General features: G+C 45.0%; 1 protein-coding gene across 3 annotated transcripts in view; it reads left to right on the top strand.

Moving 5' to 3' along the window:
• Positions 1-19,608, top strand: part of LOC135902873 (tumor necrosis factor receptor superfamily member 1A-like) — a 30,409-nt gene extending 10,801 nt beyond the window's left edge. For 2 of the 3 annotated variants that reach the window (XM_065433145.2, XM_065433144.2), the window contains 2 exons: positions 2,495-2,651; positions 14,366-19,608. In XM_065433145.2, the coding sequence (XP_065289217.1) occupies positions 2,495-2,651; positions 14,366-14,499 (291 nt within the window). In that variant the 3' untranslated portion in view covers positions 14,500-19,608. Of the gene's footprint in view, positions 1-2,494; positions 2,652-10,605; positions 10,773-14,365 lie in introns of all 3 variants that reach the window. The other variant, XM_065433146.2, reaches the window with a different exon arrangement.
• Positions 19,609-25,711: the final 6,103 nt, after the last annotated feature.

The following is a 25,711-nucleotide window of genomic DNA, read 5'->3' as shown; positions in this document are numbered from 1 at the left end:
AATCGATTACTGTTTTCCCTTCTCCTCGTGGCCACTGCGCTCCAAGGGGGAGGATGATATACACATGCTAGTGCGCCTACATACACAAGTTTAAAAAATTTTTGCTCCCTAGAGGACACGCAACAACTTCTAGTGTATAATCAAAATTTTCTATGGGGCATGAAGGCCCCTGCTTGAGGTATTACATAAGGGGGGGGGGTAGTACATTTACAGTATGCACTAAAATTGGTCAGTAAAACAAAGTGGCAAAAAATGTGAAAAGTCATTCAGTGAATAAAAAGCAGTTAAAAAACAACAGGATACACATGGTCAAAGAGGGATCACTTGACATAATAGAAAAAGAATGTTACGTAGCATGCACATGGCGGAGCGAAATACAATTCAAGAACGCTTGGTACAGAGAAGAAAAATTGAAAAACAAGGCATGATTGAAACAAACAAAGCAGGGTGAACTGTAGGTAATGGTACAAGAATTATATAGGTTGTGTGGATAATAAATCACAAAAGTTTACGTGATCACATTTGAGGGTGACTTATGCATGTAGTTTATTCCATTCCACTACATATAGCAATAGGCAAGAATGCGTTTTTAAGGGCGTTAGTAGATAGTCTATAAAATTGCTTGAGTTACCACACTTTATGGTTTTAACGATCCAACATTAGGAGTTCGTAAGCATCACTATAAGAGCACTTTAATCCTTTAAGTGTCACTGATGTACTGGTACGTTTCCATGCGTGCATCAAAATGAACTAGGTAGGAAATAGGAATGTGAGGATCATACCAAGGGTGCATTTGTCATTGTCCGTGTCATTTTTTCCATTCTACAAAACCAAAAGTGAACCGTTGTGTTTGTTTTACAATAATCAAGAAAAAACTTGATGCTGGAGTTTATCACTTCTGTAGAAAAACAAGACACTGAAAGGGTTAAAGACCTTAAAACATTTTATTTATTTTCATTTCTGTTGTGCTGCATACAATGTCGTGAGCTAAAGATTGTGGTTCTCAAATCAAGTGCTAGTTTATGTTCTGCTTAAAAGTGTTGTTACACAAACAAATTGTCTGAAAGAAGTTGGTAGACTGTATTATACTCCTTCATATTTCCAGTTGTGCTGTGGGACTGCTTGTGAAGGCCTGCCTTTTAAGTTTGGTGCCTCTTTCACTTCATGTATCAGTATGTTCAGTTTCCTTACCTCATAATATATTATGTAGATTTTATTATAATATCAGTTGTAATTTGATGATTTATGATGATTTATGCCTTTTTTATATTTATTGCCTAGAATGTGCTTTTTCAGTGCTCATTTTTTTCTCCTTGAACACTGTTTATGCCCAAAAATGTCATCCCTAATGGTGCTCTAAATGTCAGTTTCAGGCTGGCTCTGATGGTTGGAACAATGTTGGAAAAAAACCAGCTGTTGATCAGTGTTGTTGGCATAGGAATTGTACTCTTGCCACACTGATTTCGCAAGCGTGAGATAGAGCATTAATTAGTGACGAAGGGTGTGAGCTGACATGATTATGAACAGCAGTGAATGCCCGTGAGTTTAAGTGGATGTGAGTATGAACAGGAGTTAGTGCCGGTTAACAAGAGTACGAATGAAAGTCAGTGACAGTGAGTTGGAATGGACATGGGTATTAACATGAGTGACTGTCGGCAAATGTTGGTCGACACAAGTACAAGTGTGAGTGCGCACCAGTCAGTGTGAATGGAAGCAACTATGAACACAAGTAAGTACTGACAAGTATGCGTGGGTGCGAGTAGGAACGTGAGCGAGTACTGACGAGTGTGAGTGTGAGTGTGAGTGAGCCTGCAAAAATATTGCTAACTGAGTATGAGTGAGTATCCATTCATTCTGCCAACCTGTGGTTGTTGGAGAATGCACTAGGCATCCCTGCTGGCCATACCTCTCTGTAGTTACAACACTGATGAGTTGTGTATTTCTTACTTATACTGACGAGGTTGCTACTCCTATTGAATGTTTGTGTGTGTATGTGTATGCGTATGTACGCCCGTGCGTTCACTGTGTGGCTTAACAAAGTTCACCCTTCCTTCGCTTCATTTGAACAATATTTAGTGTTGTTGGTGAAAATTTAATTAATGTATGGGGTTTTACGTGCCAAAACCATGATCTGCTTATGAGGCAGATCATGGTTTGGATTAATCAGTCTGGATTAATTTTTACCACCTCAGGTTTTTTAATGTGTACCTAAATCTAAGTGTACAGGTGTTTGTGAATTTCACCCCATCAAAATGTGGCCACCGTGGCCGGGATTTGATCCTGCAACCTCATGCTTAGCAGCACAACACCAAAAACACTAAGCAACCATGGTGGGTTTTAGTGCTCTTTATCATATAGCTAATTGTGCAATCTTTGAGCAGTAAGTCTGCTATGTCCTCATCATTAATATCTGCATGTGTAGGTTTTGCCAGAAAGGTTAGGCTAAGGCTGCCATGATACATTCCTTATTTGTTGTCTGATTAATTCCTTGCAGTGCACACATTGTGGACCACTTCCTTGTCCTGATGACGCTATTTGTCCTGTCGGGAGCACTCAGCCAACCTATTGTTACAAACCACTGTTTGTCAAGCACGGCTATTCCTGTTACATGTCTGATTCAGCGATTGGAATCATCATTGGTGTCTGCATCTGTAAGTTTCTTTCTCTACTCTATGGACCCCTGTAGGGTAAACTTGAATTAAAGTCATCTCTGTTTGCCGGCTTGTCGACTAATATAAAATGATGCCATCTATTGTGGCAGTGACGAGTTAACACACCAATGTCAAAGGCTGGGACGAGCCACGGCAACTCCATTTGTTGTTTACTTGGTCTCTACTGCTGTTTGAATTGAAGCTTTAGGACAGTAGTGATGAAAAAAGTGGCTATTTTTCCTTAAAAAAAAAAAGAGATTTTTGTTGCCAGTCACTCAGAATCATTAAAATATCAGAATGAAGGAACATACAGGTATTGCACAACTGCAAGCAGCTGAGCAAGCCATTTGGTAACACACTTAGGTTGCCTGGCTGCACTTCTGGCCACCTTTGGGTAATGGGCAAGTTAAATTGGTGTTGTGCATTGCCAAATCTGTTAAAAATTGTTCAGAAAAGGTTTAATTGTTCTCAAAGATTATGCATGCTAGGGGGTGAATTTTACAAATGTGATTGTTGCCAAGGACAGCAGCATGTGGCCCTTTGTTACGTACAACTAATTCTCCATCTTTTAGACAAATTCTTTAGCACCTTGTGTTTCTGACTTACAGTTTAGAACTAAGATAACATGACTTCCACACCATTGTGTTACAGCACTCAGTGTTCTTAGAAGGCAGCAAAATAATTTGGAAGGAGATCTGGCACATGGCTTCAATGTGTGATAACATCTTTACATGTCAGAATGAAGGGCTGAGACTGGCCTAGCTAAACCTGCCTGCTTCAACACCTGCGCCACTATTCCCATCTGGCAGTCATCTGCCAGTCATAACCGAAGCGTTGCTAGATTTAGTTTGTGCATGCTTGCAGTGAATGCAGTGGCATAGAATAAATGAGGTCATTATGAGAGAGAACACACTCTGGACAACCTTTATCCTAGTTTTATTCGAAAGTGGTGCTGTATAGTAATATATGTGACAGCTGTCCCTTTTAGAGAGCCTTTCTTTCTTCTTTTTCATACATGTTATTACACTCACCACTGGCTCAAAGGGAAAAGAAAAAAATGCATGGACACCATATTATAGTTTGCTACTGAGGAAGTGGTAGTCGCAAGTTTACAAAATGTATTGTGTTCTTGGCTATACTTGTGGACAACTTTTCTTGGCATTAAAGGGAAGGCTACAGGGACGGAGCTTCTGCATGCGTACTCCTACGCAAAGTACATGTGTACAGACTCCCTAAGCGTCGTGAAGGCAGTGATGTCACTCTGCAAGCACAAAAATCTAGTACTTACTGAACTCTATTCCTACCTTTGTAAAGCTTATCTATCTAGCCAGTATATCATTATATGCTGCGTACCTGGCCATACGGGAATCGAGGGTAACATTCTGGCAGACCAGATGGCCACGTTGATTGCATCACATGCTGTTAATCCTACCACTGCGGTCCCTGTCACAGATCTGAAGCCTTCCTTACGAAAGAAACTGCGAAACCACTGCCAACGCACGTGGGACGCAGAAATAAATAATAAACTGCATGTGATAAAGCCACGGTTAGGTTTTTGGCCCTCCGCAACGAAATCACGGTAAACAGATGTCCTATTCTGTCGTCTCAGAATAAGACACCACATTTTGGACTCATAATTTTCTACTTACTGAAAATGAACCTCCAACCTGTGGTAGATGTGGTGAGAGGCTGACTGTTCTCCATGTCCTCCTGGAGTGTCGGGAAGCCGAAGCTGAGAGAAAGAAACATTTTCCTCTTGCATACTGTTATTGCAGTCCTCTTCACCCAGCTATGTTTCTTGGGAAGGAACCACTTTTTAGCACAAAAGCAGTCCTTGTTTTTTTTAATAATGTTGTCCTACATGTTATAAGCCCAATAAATTCGTAGCGCATCCTCTTTCTAGAGGATGCCGCTGTGATAATTGTTTCAATTGTTGCACATGCCTCCACGCCCTTGTGTTTCAAGGGCTCTAACGAGGCAGTAGTGCCCTAGCAAATTTTAGCATCTGACATATTTTGTATATGCTATCATTCTTTCACAATGCGTGATTAATGCTCATAGTACACCTCATTTCTCATTGCCAAATTCTTATTACACATACGTTTTATGCACTTTAGATCGACTATTTTTAAGGCCCATTTACAGCCATGTCACATCAACTTCATAGAACTTATAAACACACTGCGAACTCATTACTACGGGCATGGCGCTCTTTGGCCATACCTGGCCCTTGCGCCACCAAACATTAAACATTCATTCGTTACCACTGCGGGCCGTAGCCGTTTCCCTGGGTGGAAAGACGCCGAGTTGAGTGCGTCATTACACACTCATGCCGGTAGTGTCCACACTGACCACAACTGTAGCATGAGCCAGCCCGGTATGCATCTTCCCTGTACCCTCTCGGTGCCTGCTGCCTATAAGAGAGAGGAACCTGCTGACATGAGAGGAACCTCCGGTGTTCAGAGAATTTCGTTGCCGGTCTGAGGGAGTGGACCGGGGTGGTAGCGGGGGGAAGTCATCACGGGCATCCCTAGTCGTGCAGGGCCCCCGCCACTGTGGAAAGTTTCCGGTAATGGGGCCAAGAGAACCAAGTTCTCTATCTAGGCCCGTCACGGAAGTTCGTGGCCGGGGACAGTACGACGGTACTGTCCCAGTATTAGTCTCCCTCCAGGTACAGGCTGGCTTGAGAACAACGTCGGCAGGTGGTGACAGAGCGTAGTGTTGCTCCCGAACGAGCGTCTCCGTGATTTGCCGCGCGAAGCCCACAAGTTCCTCAAGGCAGGAAAATGAATGGCCAAAGAGATAAGGCCTGAAGCAAGGGTGGCACTTTCGCAAAACATGTGCGATCTTAGCGGACTCAGTGGCGCTGGGATCAGCGCGTCGAAAGAGTTCCTGCATGGCCCGAACATATTTTTGCAGACCCTCATCTGGGTGTTGCGTTCGGGCGTCCAGCTCATGTCGAATGCGGTAGTTGTAGTCTACCGGCAGAAACTCCACTCGGTACGCCGCAACGAATTGGTCCCAGGACAGGAACAAAGGCTGCAGGCGCAGCCCCTGTGCCGCGGTACATCGAAGAGCAACGGGCAGTACTCATTCGAGCAAGTCAAGCTCCAAGACACCCGAAACCGTCCTGTAGAGGGCTAAATCATTCAGAAAATCAGTGACAGATTTCCCGGCGTCGCGGTCGCTAAACATTGGAACATCCAACGTCAGCTTCGTCAGTGCCAGAGGCTGCGCGCGCTCGTGACCTATGCGCAGGGTGGCGGCCATGTCCTCGAGCCGAGCCGTTAACATCTGGCACAACGGGGCGATCTGGCCCAAAGGCGACGAGGCCATCGCGTCTCGTCGCTCACCGGCTTCACCGACTCCAGCTCCCGCCACAGTGGAGGCTCCAGGTTGCTGTTGGTCCTCCTAGGGTGCTTTGCGTGCCGAAGAACGCCTCCATGAAAAACAGATAAAACAAACCAGGCAAACAAGACAAAAAAAAATGTAAGCACACAAGTAACACCGCACAAGACGCGGTAACCCAACCATGAAAGATACCACAACCGCTGCTGGCAAAATGCCAAAAACACCAGCTATCAAACCAGAAGCCCCGATGGCTATCTCCAAGAACCACCAGCTGGCCCCACGTTGGGCGCGAAATGTGGGCTCAGGGCCGTGGGTTCAGAGCCAGTGGCCAGCTGAGGCTCTCAGAGACAACACAGAGTGCGGGAGACATGCAAAAGACAACCTTTACTGTCTGGAGCAAAGACTAACCGAGCCGAAACCCAGCTTCCTGATCGCCACTCCTCTTGCCAGGCTCGCTGCGCGTGGCCCGGGCGCATGAGACCCGCTGTGCCGCCACGCGGCTGGTCTCCCCATAATTCGAACAGCTAATAGAGCCATCCCCTTCCTTGAGAATTGTGATTACTGACTGCACTCTGCCACAGTATTGCACTTCTGGAAGGCCAGACTGCACGAGTGTCTAGAACAGTGAATGGCCAAATGACTACCATGGTAGTCACACAGTGAGTTCGCAGTTCTGTCGTTCCACTCATTGCCGCAAAGGCAGAGCCAATTGTTTGAACTGAAACATTTTTCAATTCGTAATACGCGTAGAATAACACGCAAATGCCTATTTAATATAAAGACTGTAATTTTAAACAATACATATTGTCACGTAGTAGTGACGGTGAAGAAAGCAGCGAAACTGGGAATGACGAAACTAGCGTTTTATTGGGCAAACTTGTGCTCTCAAAAACAGGCTACACTCAAGGAATGGCAATGGCCATGTTGCAGCAGGATGTTCTTGACAATGAATTTCGCCACTTCAGCTGCGCTACCTTTCGGCACAGCTTTCATTTCAGCAAAGCGGGTGAGGTAGTCCGTTGCCATGACGACCCACTCATTTCCGGATGTTGATGTTGGAAAGAGTAAAGTCCATCCCAATCTGCTGAAATGGTCGGCAAGGAGGCTTGACTGGCTGTAGTAATCCCGCTGGCCTTGTCAGTGGTGTCTTGCATCGCTGACAGTCCCAGCATGTCTTGACGTAACGGGCGACGACGACAGCCAGGTGCGGTCAATAGTACTACTTATATTGTAGAAGGATCGACATTTGGGCGAGTTGGTACTGGTTGAACATCTTGAAGGGGCAGCGCAAAACGACGATGACAAAAGGCAGGAACACACAGGACACAGGACTCAGTGCTGTCCTGTGTGTTCCTGCCTTTTGTCATCGTCGTTTTGCACTGCCCCTTCTAGAAGTACTACTTTGCGAGTGTACGGGAAAACTCATGGTGCCCGGCTGTCCTATCATCGTGCAAGGCATGCGAGACTTCTGATCGCAGTGCTGTGTGCATGAAGAAAAGGTAGTAGTTTGCGCGGGCTGGTGAAAAGTTCTTCTTTAGCAGGACGTCGTTTCTAAAAAGAAAAAAAAAACGAAGAGAATCTACACCTAAATATCCTCGGGACGTCGGTCCTGCCTTGCAGTTGGCAAGAGTCGGCAAGGCTTCTGAGCTCCGGGTCTGCTCGCTGCTGCTTGGCAAAGTCATCTGCATTTACCGTAGTTATTCGAACCTATGCCGATAGTTTTTTCAAATAATCATATTCCAAACTCTAGGGTCGGCTTAGATTTGAGGATTTTAAAAAACGCGCCAGTTTTTCATTGAAACTGCTGACTATGGTGCATAGCTAGCGCCATCTAGAAAAGTATCGCAGCCACTACTAGCCATGCCAGTAGCCAACCGTACACAAGCGAGGTCGCCATTTTGACCTGTGTTGTGTCGGCCGTATCGGTGTGCAGCGTGGTGTTATCACGATGGCACCAAGCAGGAGAAGCCACTACAGTGCCAGGTACTTTGATCGTGCACGATTTTAAAAAGTGCAGCATATCTAATGCGCTTGACGGTACCAAAGATAGTGCACTGTTTGAAGGTGACAGTGACAAGGAACACAGCGACGAGTCTAGCAGCGACGACGACGTTGAATGAGCTAAGCACGTTCAGATTCAATGAATGCTGTTTGCATTTCGTGAACGCTGTGCTCGCTTTTTTTGTTCAGCCTACATTCGAGGTAATATTTTTTTTGTTGTTGTTGGCTTTGGACTTAAGGGGGTCGGCTTAGAATCGCGGTCGGCCTAGATTCGCGTAAATACGTTATTGTACCTATATAAGCATCCTAGTCTTGGTCATCTTGGGGTGGCGGGTCAGGCGCGGCCAGTAATACTTTTCCTGCATCCTTGATAGCGTCCAGAAGAATCCGAGGTGCCCAGTGGTCGGATCCTCATGTAGGGACTGCAGTACTTCTGGACGCAGCGCTGAGGGAACAACAAGAAGGTAGTTGATGCGGACTGGTGAGAAGTTCTTCTTTATGAGTAGGTTGTTTTGAAGCGAGAACAAAGACAATCCTCGCTTAAATGTCCTAAGGACAATATAGGTGTTCCCTTCCAAATACTCGACGAGGCTTTTTAGCGCCAGGTCTGCTCGTTGCTGTTCAGCGAAGTCTTCCGCGCTTATTCTTCCAAGGAAGTCATCTTGTGGCGGCGGGTCAGTAGGGATGCATGACAGGCAGTCAGCATCAGAGTGTTTTCGTCCGGACTTGTAGATTACAGGGATGTCATATTCCTGCAGTCTGAGGCTCCACTGCGCCAGCTGTCCTAAAGGGTCCTTTAAATTCGCTAGGCAACACAACGTGTGATGGTTGCTGATGACTTTGAATGGCCTGCCATATAGGTAAGGGCGGAATTTTGCTGTAGCCCAAATGATGGCAAGGTATTCCTTTTCGGTTGTAGAATAATTGCCTTCCACTTTTGACAGCGGCCGGCTAGCGTAAGCTATCACCCGTTCAAGTCCGTCTTTCCTCTGGACTAGGATGGCACTGAGGCCCAGGCTATTGGCGTGAGTGTGGATTTCAGTATCGGCGTCCTTGTCGAAGTGCCCAAGTACCGGTGGCAACTGCATGCGTCGTTTGAGTTCTTGAAATGCATGGACCTGCGGCATTTCCCACTTGAACTCGACATCACATTTGGTTAGATGTGTCAGTGGCTCAGCGATGCGTGAAAAGCCCTTGACAAAGCGCCTGTAGTAGGCACACACACCAAGGAATCTACATACTGCCTTCTTGTCGATGGGCTGAGGGAACTTTGCGATGGCAGCTGTCTTCCGCAGGTTGAGGGGGACTCAAGATTTGCTGATGACGTGGTTTAGGAACAGCAGCTCATCATAAGCGAAGCGGCATTTTTCCGGCTTGAGAATAAGCCTGGAAGACTTGATGGCCTCTATCTAGTATTGTCGTATGCCGCCTGAGGTGATCGTCAAAATTTCTGGCGAAGACGACGATGTCATCCAAGTAAACAGGGCAGGTCTGCCACTTCAATCCTGCTAAAACCGTGTCCATCGCACGCTGGAACATTGCAGGTGCCGAGCACAGTCCAAATGGCATTACCCTGAACTCATAGAGGCCGTCTGGTGTGATGAAGGCAGCCTTTTCGCAATCTCTATCGTCAACTTTTATTTACCAGTAGGCAGACTTGAGGCCCATCGACCTGAACTATTTAGCGTTGCAGAGCCGACCCAATAAGTCATCTATCCGTGGGAGAGGTACGTGTCCTTCTTCGTGATCTTGTTCAGTCGACAATAATAGATGCACAAATGTAGAGTTCCGTCCTTTTTCTTCACCGACTACAGAAGATGCCCACGGGCTTTTCGACAGCTGGATGATGTCGTTGTGCAGCATTTCATCAAGTTGTTGCCTAATAGCTTCGCGTTCTTGTGTCGAAACTCGATAAGGGCTCTGGTGGAGTGGCCGAGCATACTCTTCAGTTATTGTGCAATGCTTTGCAACTGGTATTTGTCGAATCCTCAATGACGTCGAAAAGCAGGCTTTGCATCGTTGCAAAAGACTTTTGAGCTGTTGCTGTTTACTCAGGGGGAGACTTGGATTTATGTCGAAGTCTGGTTCAAGTACTATGGCCGTCGGGGTAGATGCTTCAGAATCCGAGAGGACAAATGCATTGCTGCTTTCCAGAATTTCCTCGATGTATGCGATCGTCGTGCCCTTGTTGATGGGCTTGAACTCCTCGCTGAAGTTTGTCAGCATCACTTTTGCTTTCCGTCAGTGCACTTCAGCGATCGCTCTTGCGACGCAAATTTCACGGTCTAGCAGCAGCTGTTGGTCGCCCTTGATGATGCCTTCTACGTCTGTGGGTGTTTTGTTGCCGACGGAAATGACAATGCTGGAGCGAGGCGGGATGCTGACTTCATCTTCAAGTACTCTCAAGGCACGCTGACTGGAAGGCCTCTCTGTCGGTATCGCTTGGTCTGTGGACAGCGTTTTTGACTGAGACCTCAGGTCAATGATGGAGCCGTGTTGGTTCAGGAAGTCCAATGCCGAGAGTACGTCTCATGAGCACTGTTGTAGGACAACAAGCATTGCAGGGTAGGTCCGGTCATGAACTGTAATTCTTGCCGTGCAGATTCCCGTCAGCGTTATGAGGTGTCCTCCAGCTGTCCTAATTTGAGGGCTGTCCCATGCAGTCTTGACTTTCTTCAGCTTGGCAGCAAACAATCCACTGATGACGGAGTAGCCGGCTGCTGTGTCCACTAAGGCGGTCACTGCATGGCCGTCGAGAAGCACGTCGAGGTCAGTTGTTCTTTGTCTTGCATTGCAGTTAGTCTTTGTGTCGGATCACGGCTATGTCGTGTTGACGTGTGGCTGGTACGTCGCGTCATCAGGTCTTTGGTTGGTGCATTCTTTGCTTCCAGGTTTCGTCGGGATGGCGGCGTGTCATTGTTATGTTGTTGAGATAGCCTTTTCGGCGTCTTCGGCGGTGGCAAAGGATCTCTGTCAGTTTGACGAACAGCAACTGCACCTCCATCGGTTGCTGCTTTTAGTTTTCTGAATATGGGCTGACGGACCGGCCTCGGGCTAGGCCAGTAGTGTATTGACGGCGCTTTGGCAACAGGTTGCGACCTGGTGGCGGCGAACGAAACGGTTGTCCAGGGCTGCACTGAGTAGTGGCAATGTAGTAAGCGATATTACGAGGGCGCTCCCCAAGCTGTGGCCGCAGCGCGTTCATGGTGAACCCTTGCAGTCCCAAATCATGGTATGGGTATCAGCGGTAGATGTGGCCAGCTTCTCCGCAGTGATAGCAGAGCGGACAGTGGTGAGGGGCACGCCAAATGTCCGTCTTCCTCACATAGCTGCGCTGCGTAGTGGGTGGGTGTACTGGCGGCAGCGGCGGTGGACAACGGAATTGCGCTGTTACAGGGCCTTGGTGCGGTCGGAGAGAGAGACCTTGACGGCAGGCAATGGCAGTGTAGGTCATTGCTTCTGGCTGGGCCTGCGTTGATTGTAGCTGCACCTCAGGAACTCCAAGCGATCGCTGAACCTCTTCTTTGACGATGTTGGTCACTTGAAGCTGCGATCTTGGAAAGAGCTTCTGCTGTTCCTTGCGAACGACTGCTCTGATGGTCTACGCAGGTCGTCGCTACCGAGTCCTTGAGTGTCGGTGTGATTTGCGGTCAGCACTTGACGATTATATTGCCTTGTCTGCATATCAAGCATCTTCTCAATTGTTGTGGCCTCGGAAATAAATTCGGCAAGTCTTAGGTGGGTTGCATATCAATCTGGCAGAAAGCTCTTGCTTCAAACCACGCATCAAGAAGCAAGCTTTTTTCTCTTCCGGCATGTCTGGGTTGGTGTGTTGGAAGAGGCGAGTTATCTCCTCCGTAAAGATCGCAATGTTTTCGTTCGGGAGCTGCATGCGGGTTTCCAGTAGAGCTTGGGCTCGCTCTTTCCGCAGGATGCTCATGAACGTCTACAGAAAGCTGTTGCGGAAGAGGTCCCATGTAGTCGGGGTTGATTCCCGGTTCTCAAACCGCATCCTGGCGGCATCTTCTAAGACGAAGTACACATGCCGGAGCTTGTCGTTGGAATTCTAGTTGTTGTATGTAGCGAACCTTTCATATGTTTCTAGCCGGTTATCCAGGTCTTCAAATGATGATCCACGGAAGGTCGGTGGCTCCCTGGGCTGTTGCAGCACGATGGCGGACACTGCGGCTGCAATTGAGGTTGATTTGGCGACGATCTTCCTTGTCGTCTCAGGCAAAAGTCCGTGCTCTAAGGGTAGTCCTTGCAGCCTGCAGCTACCTCGCTGGTTCTTGGTGACATTGGTGCTGTCTTCCGTGTTCGGGCTTGGGTCACGGCTTTGTGGGGGGGGGGGGGGCGTCCGGTACATGGACGCAAAGCACCTCCACCAAATGTCACATAGTAGTGACAGTGAAGAAAGCAGAAAAACTGGGAATGACGGAACTAGCGTTTTATTGGGTAAACTTGTGCCCTGAAAAACAGGCTGCACTCAAGGAACGGTGACAGCAGCAAACACAGTCGGTGATCAGCGAAAACCTGACCAGCGGGTCAAGCGTGTCAGCTTTTATACATAAGCCATCGAAGGTTCCAGAGTAATCGCTGGTGCCCGCGTGTCTTCCAGAAAGTTCTACACAATTCACGTCGCACATGCTATCAGATTACACAAGCCTGGGTGACAACGGACAGCAGAAAGAACAATCGATAGCATTCGAGAAACTTCCGATACATGTGGGTGCGTCCTGCGCTGAGTGATAACATTTGTTAGACGGTGAAAAGTGGTCACTCGAAAAAGATATACAAGTACACGTGGCAATATGGTGCATCTAATAACAGCCGACTTACATACTTAAATGCCACTAGATGTTTAGCATCTTCTGTTCCAAAATGAAGGACGTTGGACTGACAAAGGAATTCCCTCAGAAGTTCAAAGTAATGTTTCGAGAATTCGAAATAGTTTTCTCAAATAAGCACATATGCTGGTAGTATCCCCGGTCACCAAAAAGCTTACTTCCCTTCAGCTCAGTGCATTTCAAGCTAGTTGGGTGTGAAATCACAAAATCTTACATGAAATGGTCCTTTTCAAAAGCTTGCCACCACATATTGAAAAATAGCTTAGCTAATCAGGTGCTTTGTCTCAAGGCAGCTGGTTTCCCAGCAGCATTGCTTTCTAGCATAACGGAATTGCTTATCGTCAAATTCAGGAAAAGAAAGATGTCAACAGTGAGAGAAAACCAACTGCCATCCGAATAGCACCGTTGCCATACCATATGTACACAGTGTATCCCATTGCCTAAAATGGATTGTTAGCAAAATAGGCTTGAAGTTGCTGTTCACTGCAAGGAAAAAATTAGGTAATCGGCATGGACAAGTAACTAATCAGAGCACGTATGTACCCCGGCTTGTGAAAAGAAACGAGCGAAAAAAAGTATATGAATTGCCACTGGGGTGTATGAAATTCTCTTATCATGTGGTCGTTGCTGCATTAGTCAAATAGGCCAGCGTGTTAACAACCACTTGCGCAAGCACATGAACTCACTGCATGGGTAACATGGTAGTCATTTGGCTATTGACTGTTCTAGGTGCTCGTGCAGTCTGGCCTTTTTGAACCGCATAATTGAGGCCAAGTGCAGTCAGTAATAAGCATGAGAGATTAGGGAAGCATTCATGGTCCACAAGGCAAGAGATACTGTACCTGTGTTAGCTGTCCATCTTTAGCTTGATAAAGTGGAAGCTTGGGTGAGTTGGTGATTAAATATTGACATGTTTGCACAGCGCAAAAGACGAGGACAGAAAAAAAGACACAACACAGCGCTTGTGTTGTGTCCTTTCTTCTGTCCTCGTCTTTTGCACAGTGCAGACATGCTGTCTCTAGCGCTGCATAGTAGCAAGCTCGCCTATCTGGCAGATTGACGCATGCATTGATGCGAAATTTTCGCCCTTTTTTGTAACCCCTTTCGTGCTTCCATGGTGTATGCGCCTCCTATCATTTGTTTTGTTTGGTTGATTCTTTAAGTGGTGATTATATAAAGCAATCCCTGCAATAAATCTGCATAATTGTAAGTCAGCACTGCATGTTTGGCCCCTTTATTTTATTCAATGTGGCAATGAAAAAAAAGATTTTGGGAAGGGTGAGTGAGAGTCTGATTATGATACTGACCTGTTTGCTTGTGAAAAACAAGAACAAAAAGGCAATAAGCGAAACAGGATTATTCAAAGTCGTGATGCATTGCCAGCTGAGAATAGGCAGCATGCACATGTGTGCAAGCACAGTGCTGCCACTGAAATCTGTCACGTGTATGTTGGTTCTGATATGGATGAGCTGTAGGTTTTTCTTATGGTGAAGCTATTCCTGTTTGTCTTTGCAGCTGCTGTCATAATGTTGGGATTCTTATCAGCCCGATACTACTACACAAGATGGAAGGATCAGTCTAAGAATCCAACAGAAATCAGCTCCCTGGTTGCAGAAAGTCGTCGGGACCCTGTCTACACTGGCCTCTAGTCATGGATGACACTGAAAGTTCATGCAAAGTATCTCCTCACCTATGTTGACCTAACACCTGTTTCAAAGTATGCCTCTGCTTGCTTTCTGTACCAAAGACCAGATGCATGGCTTTGAAGTGATGGAAGTTTTGCAAAATGCGAGCCACTCATGAAAAGAAAAGTGAGATATGAATGAATAAGTGGCATTTTATCATCATCCAGTAGCAGTGCTGAGGATTTATGTTGTATGGAGGGCTTATTCTTCTTATATTTTGCTACCTTTCTTCCTGAACTGCCATGACCCTGGCCTCTGGTTAGATAAGGGGGCAATTGCAGTTGTGAATTTATGCTGGGCTTTATTGTTCTGGAGTATGTCTAGTCGCTCAGCTGTATTTATCACCTTTTCCCAAGATATGAAGTGCATGTAGGTGAAGTGTTACCAAATATGCAGTTGTGTACATCCTGTTCATAACCAGCAGAATAGAATGGCCTGCAAATAATGTATTTCCATAGGTACAGGTGTCAACATTTCCATGTGAAAATGATTTTGTGAGAATAATAGTGCTTCCATTGTCCTTTGCAATGAGTATAACTTGCTAGGAAATTCTGTATGTTCACTAGTGAAAAACATCTATAATAGCACCTATGTCACATATGCACAAAATATGGCAATACGTATTATCTAACATTAGAGCTTTGAATTCATTTAGGAGGGAGTAACATACATCTGCATCCCCATAATGTTATTGATCTTCATGGTTATTGTTACCTAGGTCTTCTAATTAGTGCAAACGCATGCAACAGTGCAAGGAATGAAAGCTGGAAAAGCTTATCAGTAACCTCAGTGTTGAATCTTAAGAATGTCTTGCAATAGATTGTCTGACTTTTTAAGGACTACTTTTAATTATTAGTTGGCTCACAAAATGTCTTAAGTTGCCTAGAGTTTGCGTGACTTACTTTGTGGCTTTCTATGGCTACATCACAAAAATGGAAATGTTTAGGAAATTGTCTTCTTGATTTAGCTCATCTCATCTCATCAGTCATCATAATTTTGAGCTGTACGTTCATAGTTTAGTTCAGAATTAGTAAGCCTTAGAGAGCTCTTCAATAAAGCTTTTAAGGCAATGAGCATACTAGTGCATCATATTTTTCCACATGTGGAAGGTAGTATCAACCAAATATAGTAAAACTTGTTATGCTTTTATTCTATCTTTTTATCGGGTGTTCAAATATTAATTGTTTTCAAATGGAATCAAGTACCATCTATTGACTCATACAAGAGAAGTAAGGACAGAAGGAGCAGCTTAAAGGCAGGAGGAAATGCTAATTAGTAACCTTTTGATGCATTACAGCTTGCAAGCGGAGGTGAATAAATGTATACTGAGTTGCATCAGCGCAGGGATGAGTCGCAGGTAGAAGGTTAGCACAATATGCTTGACTTTGAGAACAAAATTATGTAATACAGGAACTGCATTCAACCTAGAGCCCATATTTCTTTTCAGGACACTGCTTCCTATATACATTAATTGGCTAAAGCCAGAACAATCACTTGTGACAATAACCAATATTGTCTAGGTGTGCCTCGAATTGGTGTTATTTTCAAGTTCTGCAGTTTATGGTGTGCACTGAAATAATGCATCATGCTAGACAGGATGTCTCATAAAAATGCAAGCAGGTTTAAATGTTATCGATTAAGAATGCAACCAGTATCAGACACACCTGTGAAGTTTGGTTAGTTGTAACATGCAGATAAAAATGATGTTAACTACAGAAAGGAAGTAAACCTAACTCAAAAGTACCACAGATAATGCTAGTGATGCAAACATGGTGGGTTCCATGAGAGTAATCAAATTTAACATTGATTCTTTTAGGCCAGACATCTGTAAGCAGTTTAAATTCAATGCATATATTACTAGATTACTGAGACATCATGGAAGCAATTGAATTTTCTACATGCTTGCTCAGCACGTGCCGCAATAATTGGCCTCTGGTTGCACCATTGGAGAGGTGGGGACTGCCGTCGAGGTGAGATGCTGTCTGGGATCATGTGATAAAATTTTTCTGTGTCCACTGCAGAAGGAGCAAGGTCTAAGGAAATCCATGAAAGTAAAACTACACTGCTGCTGTGTGTCCAACACAATGGCTTACTGTTCATTGCTGCAATGTTGGATGCATGTGAGCCAGCCCAGCATGATTCCAATTATGTTCAGAAACCCTGACAAGTTAGGTTATTCAAAACAGTGAATAACTTGCAAGGATGTGCTGTTAGGCTTGTTGGTTTGTCATAGTGGTATTTTCCAGCACAAAAATGGGACAACCAAATAGACAACAGCACTCTACCATGTCTTGTCCACCATCGGCTACGTGGACCACAGTGCGCGGGGTAAGAGTTAGGACTTTCTTTGGGTGCGTATGGAAGTTCGAGTTTATAATCAATATGTGTGCTCCTGTGTCAATCAGTGCTATTACAGGTATACCGTCCACTTCCACGTCGATAAGGTTGTGGTGGCCACCAAGTGTAAGCAGAGGAATTTCGGAGGTCGTCATGGCAGGCTCACCTCTCAAAGCTGTGGCTGTTAGTTTTCCAAGGAGCGGCGGGAGGAAGAAGGAGATGGAGAGTGACAAGGCAGAGGCGTGCGGGAAAGATGTGGGTGTGGCAAAGGGGAACTGTTTGGTCATACGGGCAGAGACGTTGGAGCCGTGCCTTTTTCGATGTGTGTCGACGGGTAGGCTGGCGCCGGGTATTTCAAAAGCTCGGCCAAGGCTGTGAGTTCCATGAGCTGCGACAATGGCAGGAAATATGTCCAACGTGTCCATACCAGAAGCAGATAGGCCTGTTATCAGAAGTGCACCAGTCTTCGAAGTTTCGATAACGAGGACGAGTGCACGAACTTCATGGTAGATCAGGTCCGCCAGGTGAGTGATAGTTGGGTCTGTTGACTTGGTAATGTTACGGGAGTACAATGATGGCCAATTGTTGTTGTTGAGCGGTCTGGATGAGGGATAATGTTGTGTGGGAATCGTCTGGGGCGTGAACCTGGGGAGGAACTGGGGAGGCAGCTTCAATCTCCCGTCAGACGATGTGCACTATACTGTTGGATGCAGCAGGCATGGGTGGGAGATGGAGGTCCTTGCAGGTAGATGTTTGCAGCCATGTTAGGAAGGCAAGAAAAGTGGTAGGCAATGTGACGGCTTTTGTCTTCTTCAAGTGGCAGCATTGAGCAATGATGTCCGGCACTTTCAAAGAGTTCTTGAAGACGAGGAGAGTAAACATGTCTGCAATTCCTTTGAGGATATGCGTTACCTTTTCCTCTTCTGCCATCTTGTCAACCTTGCGACAAAGTGCAAGCTAGTCCTGAATATATGTCACATAGGACTCAGTGCAAGTCTGAACTTGGCACACAAGGTCTTTCTGCGCGGGACGCCGGCAGCCAACAGTCTTGCCAAAGAAATCAGTGAGCTTTTGTTTACACAAGTCCCAGCTAGTGACTTCCTCTTCATGGCTCTCAAACCAGATGCGTGTCATTCCCACAAAGTAAAAGCTCAGGTTAGTGAGCATGATGGTCTGGTCCCAGTAATTGCTCGCGCTCACCTGTTCATATAGTTAAAGCCAATCTTCAACGTAGGTATTATGTGTGCCAGGAAAGGTTCCTGGGTCGCGCGGTTGTACCACGATGACAATTGTGCGCGGGTGGTGACATGCCTGAAGCATTCTCGCCTTGAGCTGGCATTACCAACGCAGCCAAGGTGCGCTCACTGCGCATATCCGTCGTGTGTCTTGGAAAGCCCGCAACCTCCACTAAAACATTTTGGGGAGAAGAGAGGTTTAGATATATTTACAGGGTATTGACAACGCATTCACTGGCGTACAAAATGGAAGACAGTCCGTGCGACACCAGCGAGCGTCGTCGTCTTCTGTACTGTCCTCAGCCTCGTCTGTGGCTGTGCTTCTTAACAATATTAATATGTATTGCACATTCACTAATGTTTGAAGTCACTGGTGCTGCTACAAGCTCAGCTGTCCTCACAGCAATAAAATTTTGCTCACTCGCAAACTGCATATCATGGGCAGAAACTTGCTGTAACACTCCATTACCCATTCAATGAAATGACCTCGTAGGCAGCTTAATGTAAGATGCACAGTTATTTCACACGGCAATTGTAATCGCTTGACTTTCAGAAAAGCAGCATATTTGTCAGTCAGCATAGCATACCTTATACAGCAATGGTTGTGAATGATACAGTCTTTATAATGCACTCAAAACATGTTATGCTAATGATGGCTATGTAGGGAATGAGCAAGCCAAGCAATTGTGCACAAACATAAAATTTTATAAAACTGATGTTTGCATGTCCTGAAATCTAGTGTCTTCAGCACAAACACTCTTCCTCACTGCAGTATTCTGAAGTATCCTAGCCTATGATGATATACAGCACTTCCAGAAGATAGTACAATCAGATGTCATGCAACCAGTGCCTCCGTAGAAGAAAATAAGCCTTCACTTGGGCTGATGGTTTCAGGAATAGCTAGGCATTGTGGCAGAGGGGGTTTAACAAGAACAAGAAGGCACGTGAAACTGCCTCATGCAAGCTTTAGTAAATGTACTGTGCCAGATTTATCACAAAATAGACTTTTTGAAATTATCAACCATCAAATTCTCCAATAAAATGAATTGAATAGCGTTAAGTGTTTGATTTGTGCTTGAAACCTTCTAATATTTGCACACCCCCAGTTCTTTTTATTCATTGCTTGCTGTGTAGTGAAATCTGTTTGTAGTGAGTTACGTGCAATAGGACCAGCGTTGTTGATATTTGTTTTTCATTGTTTAGTCTCATTTAATATTCTCTGTGAATGGGAGTGAGTGCTGTCACTTTGTGAACTAACTTTTGTGCTAATGAACTTGTACTCTGTGATTCTTGGGGCACTATGTGTCCTCACTTTGAAGACTGCTACATGCTAAAACCACATTGTGCTTTTATTGTGAAAGTTGTGAGTTTATTGTGAGAATGAAGAAACATGGTGCTCAATGTTGATGGTGGAAGCCACGCATGTTTGGCTACCATGATGTGGTCATTATTGCAGAATGACCTAGTAAAAGTAATGTTTGCCAGGGGCTGTATTTTGAAACAGTCTGTTTTTATTTTGCATTCGTTTCATCTCATCACTGGCTTGGACACTTGTGTGCTACTGTTATCACCAGGTTTGACCTTATGACACAACAGTGATAAGAAAGTAAGAATGGAGAATTACATTAAATCATTACCAAACACGTATACAGTCTCTCCTATGCTTAAGCTGGTGGGAGCCTTCAAGCAGCTATAATTAAGAAAGCATCCTATGTCACTGTTCTAGCTGCATAAATGTTTTCAACAGAGAGTACCTGTCACCACTGAAAATTTTTCAGCTGTAGATAAAATGCTTATAGATAAGGAAATTAATCCACAATTAAAAAGATGCATCATGTCACAAGGTCAATAGCCTAAGATCATTTCTGAAATGAGCTTGCTTACACTTTCCCATAATTTGTGTTAAAACCAGTTATAGCTTATCATTTGTATTTTTATTATTTATAAATAGCTTTGTTTTTATTGACTTTTGTAATACTAACATACAGCTGGCCAAGTGAAGGTAACGGTATCAGCACACATCCATGTAGCTGATGTGTCCAGAATTCAGCTGTAACACTGTTTTCAGATACCATATGTCACAATACAAACTTTATACATACACCATATTCTGCGTGTTGTGTACTTGCGTATAAGGCTGTCTATTAGTTTTATTTAGGGAACATACTAACCCACAGCTCGATAAGAACCAGGAGCAGCCAAGGTACTTGATCTTTTTTCCGGTAACAACCATATGAAAACAATATTGAAGCAAGGGAAAGCATAGGGGAACTTGACTTTGTTTTAGTTTAAATGTAGAATTATTAAGGAGAAGGGAAATGGAAGTGTCAGAAAAAACAATAAGCCACCAATGGGAGCCAAACCCACAGCTTCCGCATGATGCGTGCGATGTTCTACCAATTGAGCATCGGCGGCGACTAATCTGCCATAGAATTTCTTGGTTATTCATATGTGTAACCTAGTGCTGAAAGTGTTTGTCAGCATCATTCATGGCTATGGTAAAAGATGTGGAACATTTTTTCCAACCACAGGCATCATACAGTACCGAATCTTAGGATCAGGCAGCTGAGGCCGCTTTCTTGATCTGTAACGTTCGCAGATATTTTCACTTTTTTTGTGATGTGGTGTCAGGCACGATGCTTCACTGGAGTGATGGCCATTCTTTTGGCTGGCTTAGCCAGTTAGCATATATGGAAAGTCATAGCCCTGAACTTATCAATTGAGAATACTGCTCCTAGCCAATAAACCCTTGTTCATATTCATATATGCCTCAAGTCATCAAGGTTGCCAGAGTTGAGACTCTACTACACACTGACTTAAAAGGATCATGGGAACCGTGGGCATATTGCTTTTATATTTCTTTTTATCAATTGAGGATGAATCTCTGCATCCAGATAACATAGCCCTTGCTGAATGATGTCTTCCATGAAAAATGTTCCACAAGGACACCAACACCATGGATGTCATTGTGACAAATTTATTTAGTGTTAAAGCTGCTACATGCACTCTCCTCTCTCTACATCTTTATCCATGCCCACACATATTGTGAGACAGTAACACCAGAGTAACAGTTCCCTCCTTTAACTTGGCTATGCTCCAGGTTATTATCAAATTTGCTTTTCATGAAACAGTACTGACAGTGGTAACTGGCACTTTAAATGTTTGAGATGTAATACCCCAGTCACACAGGCGCTTTCAAAGTCTTTTGAAACAGAGATCCTTTACTTCAAGGAAAGATGTGCGCTGTCGCATGGGAACATAAAAGGAGGTCTAGTCAGTGGGAGCTTTGAGTCAAAAGAGTTTGCATTTGTCATTTGAAATCTGAAGGGGCTACTCTTGAGCCCAAAGGGCATCTGACAGAAGAAAAAAAATATTCTGTATAAATACAGAAGTTCAACTTTTACCTGTTAAAAACAAGTTTCACTGTACTATAAAAGTTTCAAAGCACTAAACACTTTCTTGGCATGTGCAACCGCAATCATAAATGCACTAGTACAGCGGTGCCGGCACGGCCTGTTGCCATCAGCAACAGCGACACAACATCGGGGCCATGTGTGGTTTGGTTGTCGGCTGCTATGCCATACGTCATTAGCTTTTTGCAGCGTAAGCTGTTATGGGCTCATTTCAATAGCCACTTCAGTTGGCAATGGTGTCCACCACCGCCGGTGTCCGTTGTCCATAGCAGCTATCGCCAGGAATCTGAAGGAAAAAAAAACTCAATTCTTTCCAGGATCGAACCTGGGACCGCTGTATGGGAGTCAGCTACTCTACCACTAAGCCACACCAGCTTTTTTTTTTCTCTAAGAACTATATGCTTCACACTGAAAATAACCAATTATAAAAAGATACTTGAAGGGTGCCTTGCTGGGGCTAGCTCATGAGTGTACTGGGATTTCTCTCAACAGGTGTAAGAACCCTTGTCAGATGTCATATCTGCACCCTTGTCACATAGCAGTCCTCGCAGCATCAACATCCCAATTTCTGGGTGGCCTTGGCCAATGCAGTAGTGTGCTGCTTGTAGAAGAGAGCATCGAGCTTGAGCTGCCAATAGACGGTCCATTTCCTCCTCTGAAAGACTCTTGGATTCTGCAATGAAAGTCTCTTTGAGGCTCAAGACATGATGGCAGGCTTTCTCCAATTGTCCACGAGTCTCTTGTTTCTCTTTCTGCACCTACCGTATTTACTCGCATAATGATCGCACTCGCGTAATGATCGCACCCCTAAAATTTGTCGTCAAAATTCGATTTTTTTTATTTCCCGCGTAATGATCGCACCCCGAACTTGCCGCAGCGATATGTCATGTGCTAAGTCTAGCGAATAATGATCGCGCTTACCACCTGTCGAATGCTACGCGAACGACTCTTCAAGACAAGCCAAGTGGCCTGCACGCACTAAACATTCTTAAGTAGATGCCTCATTTCATTACTTTCATCACTTTCCACACTTCCATGACAAAATGAGGTACAACCAAACTTGCCTTTATTATGGGTTGGCTTTATAATGGCTGATGTCAACAAAAACAATAAAGGCGCATTTCGATTATTTTCATCTGCTTTTGCACTCGTGAGCACGCAACAAATCGCGCGCGGCAATGATAGTAGCCACGTTTACTCTGATACGTTAAAAGTGTACCCTATTCATACGCCGACGCTTGTAACACAGCTAAGATATTCGCCCACCCTTAGCGGAAAGTAGTGAAGACAGATGTCGCAGTTTCCGCAGCATGCCCGTCATGTGTTTCTGTCACTGGCAGCTAAGCGCGCCCACCTATTTCTGTCCCCTCAAAGTGGACATGGCTACGTTATTGCCGCAAACTTGCCGATATTAACGATATTATTCATCACTAATACGGAAGAAACTGTTTCAATGCACGCAATGTACTCACGAGAAGAAAAAAAAAATCGCGTTCGGCGCGTTCGGCTCGCTCCGCTAGCCGCCATTTTTGTTTTGGTGTCCCGCACCCGCAATCTCGCATCCCGCAGCAAACGCGGACGAAAAAAAAAATTTTTTTTCCCCGGGAAATTTAACCCGCGTAATGATCGCACCCCTGAATTTGCTTCAATTTTTCTGACAAAAAAAGTGCAATCATTATGCGAGTAAATACGGTATGTTGGAGAGTCATATTGCAGTTCAGTGAGTTTTGAGGCACTTGTTACTGTTAGTTAACCTCCTACTTTCAGGCCTGGTATGAAAGCAATGAGATTATTACTAGTCTAGTTGTTAATAATCTAGTTGTTACTAGAATATTACTATACTCATCGGTTCCCATTTTCGTGTTCTTAAGAAGCCAAGTTGCGATGGCCAAGTTCACTTCGACATCAGAAGCACTTGCTTGAGTTGACAGGGATATAATTTCCCTTGCTGTCTTTAAGAGTGGTCCATGCTTATACTTGTCTGCCAACCACTTGGAAAGATTGGAACTCTTAAGGGCCTTTAATATTCCCATTTCCTTCACATGTTTTGTGACACTGATAGCAGTCATGTGGTTTCTTGACATCTCGGGTATGCCGCACATCTTGAGGTACGTTTCCATTTCGGATGTGCTCACATACATTTCAGGGGGAACGATAACTATTCTGATTGAAAGCTTGGCAACACCAGCAGTAAGTGCTGTGATGTTTGGGGTCGGGCATGAAATAGATGCTAGCTGGCCCATGCCATCGTCCAACTTAGCCACGCTGAGGACGTTGAAGGAGAGACTTGTTCTTATCGAGAACGAGGAATATGGGATTTATTTACAATATCTACATGAGAATGTTACAGTTCATCAGTCTAACATGACTGAAAGAGGAATGCACACTGAGGAGCCGCCAACGGCTCCTTAAATACACTCTGTCCTCCCTAGATCCCTAAGTCAGGGAAAACGGCCGTTCGACCAAACGGAGCATCCAAAGTCATCGTAGCCGACCCGCCTTTGAGGGGGAAGGTTTACGCACTCACTTCCGCACTGGTTGCACTGACCACACCAAGGGGAGAGGATTCTCGCAGACACGGTGCCAGACCTGAGCAGGTGCCTCTCTATCCCAGAGTTGACCCTGCATTCAGTAGCCACCGTGTCTACCCATTGACCGACGACTTCTAAGCAGTGTGAGACGGCACCGCAAAGCATCTCATTCCAGGAATTCTCCTGCTCCAACCAGACCCTGACGGTGATAGTGTATACACTAACAATACTTGCTCCGCTGACTGCGGCTTGCCATCTCGGCGCCATCCCCATGTTGACCTGGCACATTGTCTTCACAAAGCAAATCGTCGCCGCAGGCTTGCCGGCGTCGAAGGGCTGTTGACTCGCAAATTGTAGTCCTTACGAAGCGAGTTGTTGCAGCGGGCTCGGAGGATTCGACGGTCGTGTCTTCAAAGCTTGTCACCTTAGCAGCTGCAGCTGGCCGGGTACGGCTTGCTGGTCGGCACCTCTGCAGGCCTTTCGTAACAGTGCGCCAATATCGGGTACCTTTATTTCAGCCATGATTCAACTGGTTTGAATGGATAACAAGCTGCCTCTGTGGGAGCAGAATGACTGAGCCACACCAGCACTTGCTAGCCTGCAGCGGAAAAATGTCCTAAAAATGCGTCCTAGGGCGCTAGGAGACATGCAATGTGACATGCGTGCCGCATAGCATTGATACATGCACATTTTGCATTGCAGTTGCATATTATTGCACCAGGTAGAATGCCATGTACCACATGCACAGGTAGCGATATTACACAGTTAAAGAATGTTTGAGGAAGAAAAAGAAGTTTAAGGAGATGTATACAAAAATGCTAGAAAAAATATATATTGTTGTGTACCTGATTATATCAAGCTGGCTAGGTGACGAGGATGCCAATAAATCATCATCATTAACATTGTATCATGCCACTTGTCAGATCAAGCTAGCTAGGCGACTATGCCACCGCCGCGTTTCAAAGGGGATGCCAATAAATCATCATCATCATTAGCATCGTATCCTGCCACTTGCCTTGCGATGGGAGATGAGTGCAGTATAGCACCTATACATGTGCTCTTTGCATTGCAGTTGCATATTATTATGCCAAGTGGCATGCCATGTAGCAGTTGCGTAGGTAGCGATTCAAGGTAGATAGAGAGGTCTTCAGGAATAAAAAGAAGATTATGGCGATGTATAAATATTGATGTAATAAAAAACATATGTTGCATACCTGATTAATTCAAGTAGGCTATGCGACTGTTAGTGACCGTCCCATTTCAAAGGGAATGCCATTAAATCATCATAATCATCATTAGCATCGTATTGTGCCATTTGACTCGTGATGCGACATGCGTGACGCATAGGGTTGATACAGATTAACTTTGCATGGCAGTTCCGTTATATTCCACCAGGCGTCCAGACAAGTAGCAGTTGCAGTAGCTAGGGAAATTATGGAGCATATTTTATTAGAATGTGAAGATATCTGCCCAGCAGTCGATTTAGGCACCACTGGACTCCTTGAACCCCTTGGGTTCAGTGAGAGCTGGGGGAAAGTAAACGTGCGCAATGGAGATTAGTAAGAGGTGATTGGATGATTGGTGGAAGAAAAGTGGGGAAACGACAAAAAACGTAGATGTACAAAATCAAAGTTCACAATAGGGTGTCAGAAAATTTGGT

Source organism: Dermacentor albipictus, chromosome 1, assembly GCF_038994185.2.
Source record: "Dermacentor albipictus isolate Rhodes 1998 colony chromosome 1, USDA_Dalb.pri_finalv2, whole genome shotgun sequence".
Taxonomy (NCBI): domain Eukaryota; kingdom Metazoa; phylum Arthropoda; class Arachnida; order Ixodida; family Ixodidae; genus Dermacentor; species Dermacentor albipictus.
Note: the sequence above shows the minus strand (reverse complement) of the source record. Positions and strands in the feature narration are given on the sequence as shown.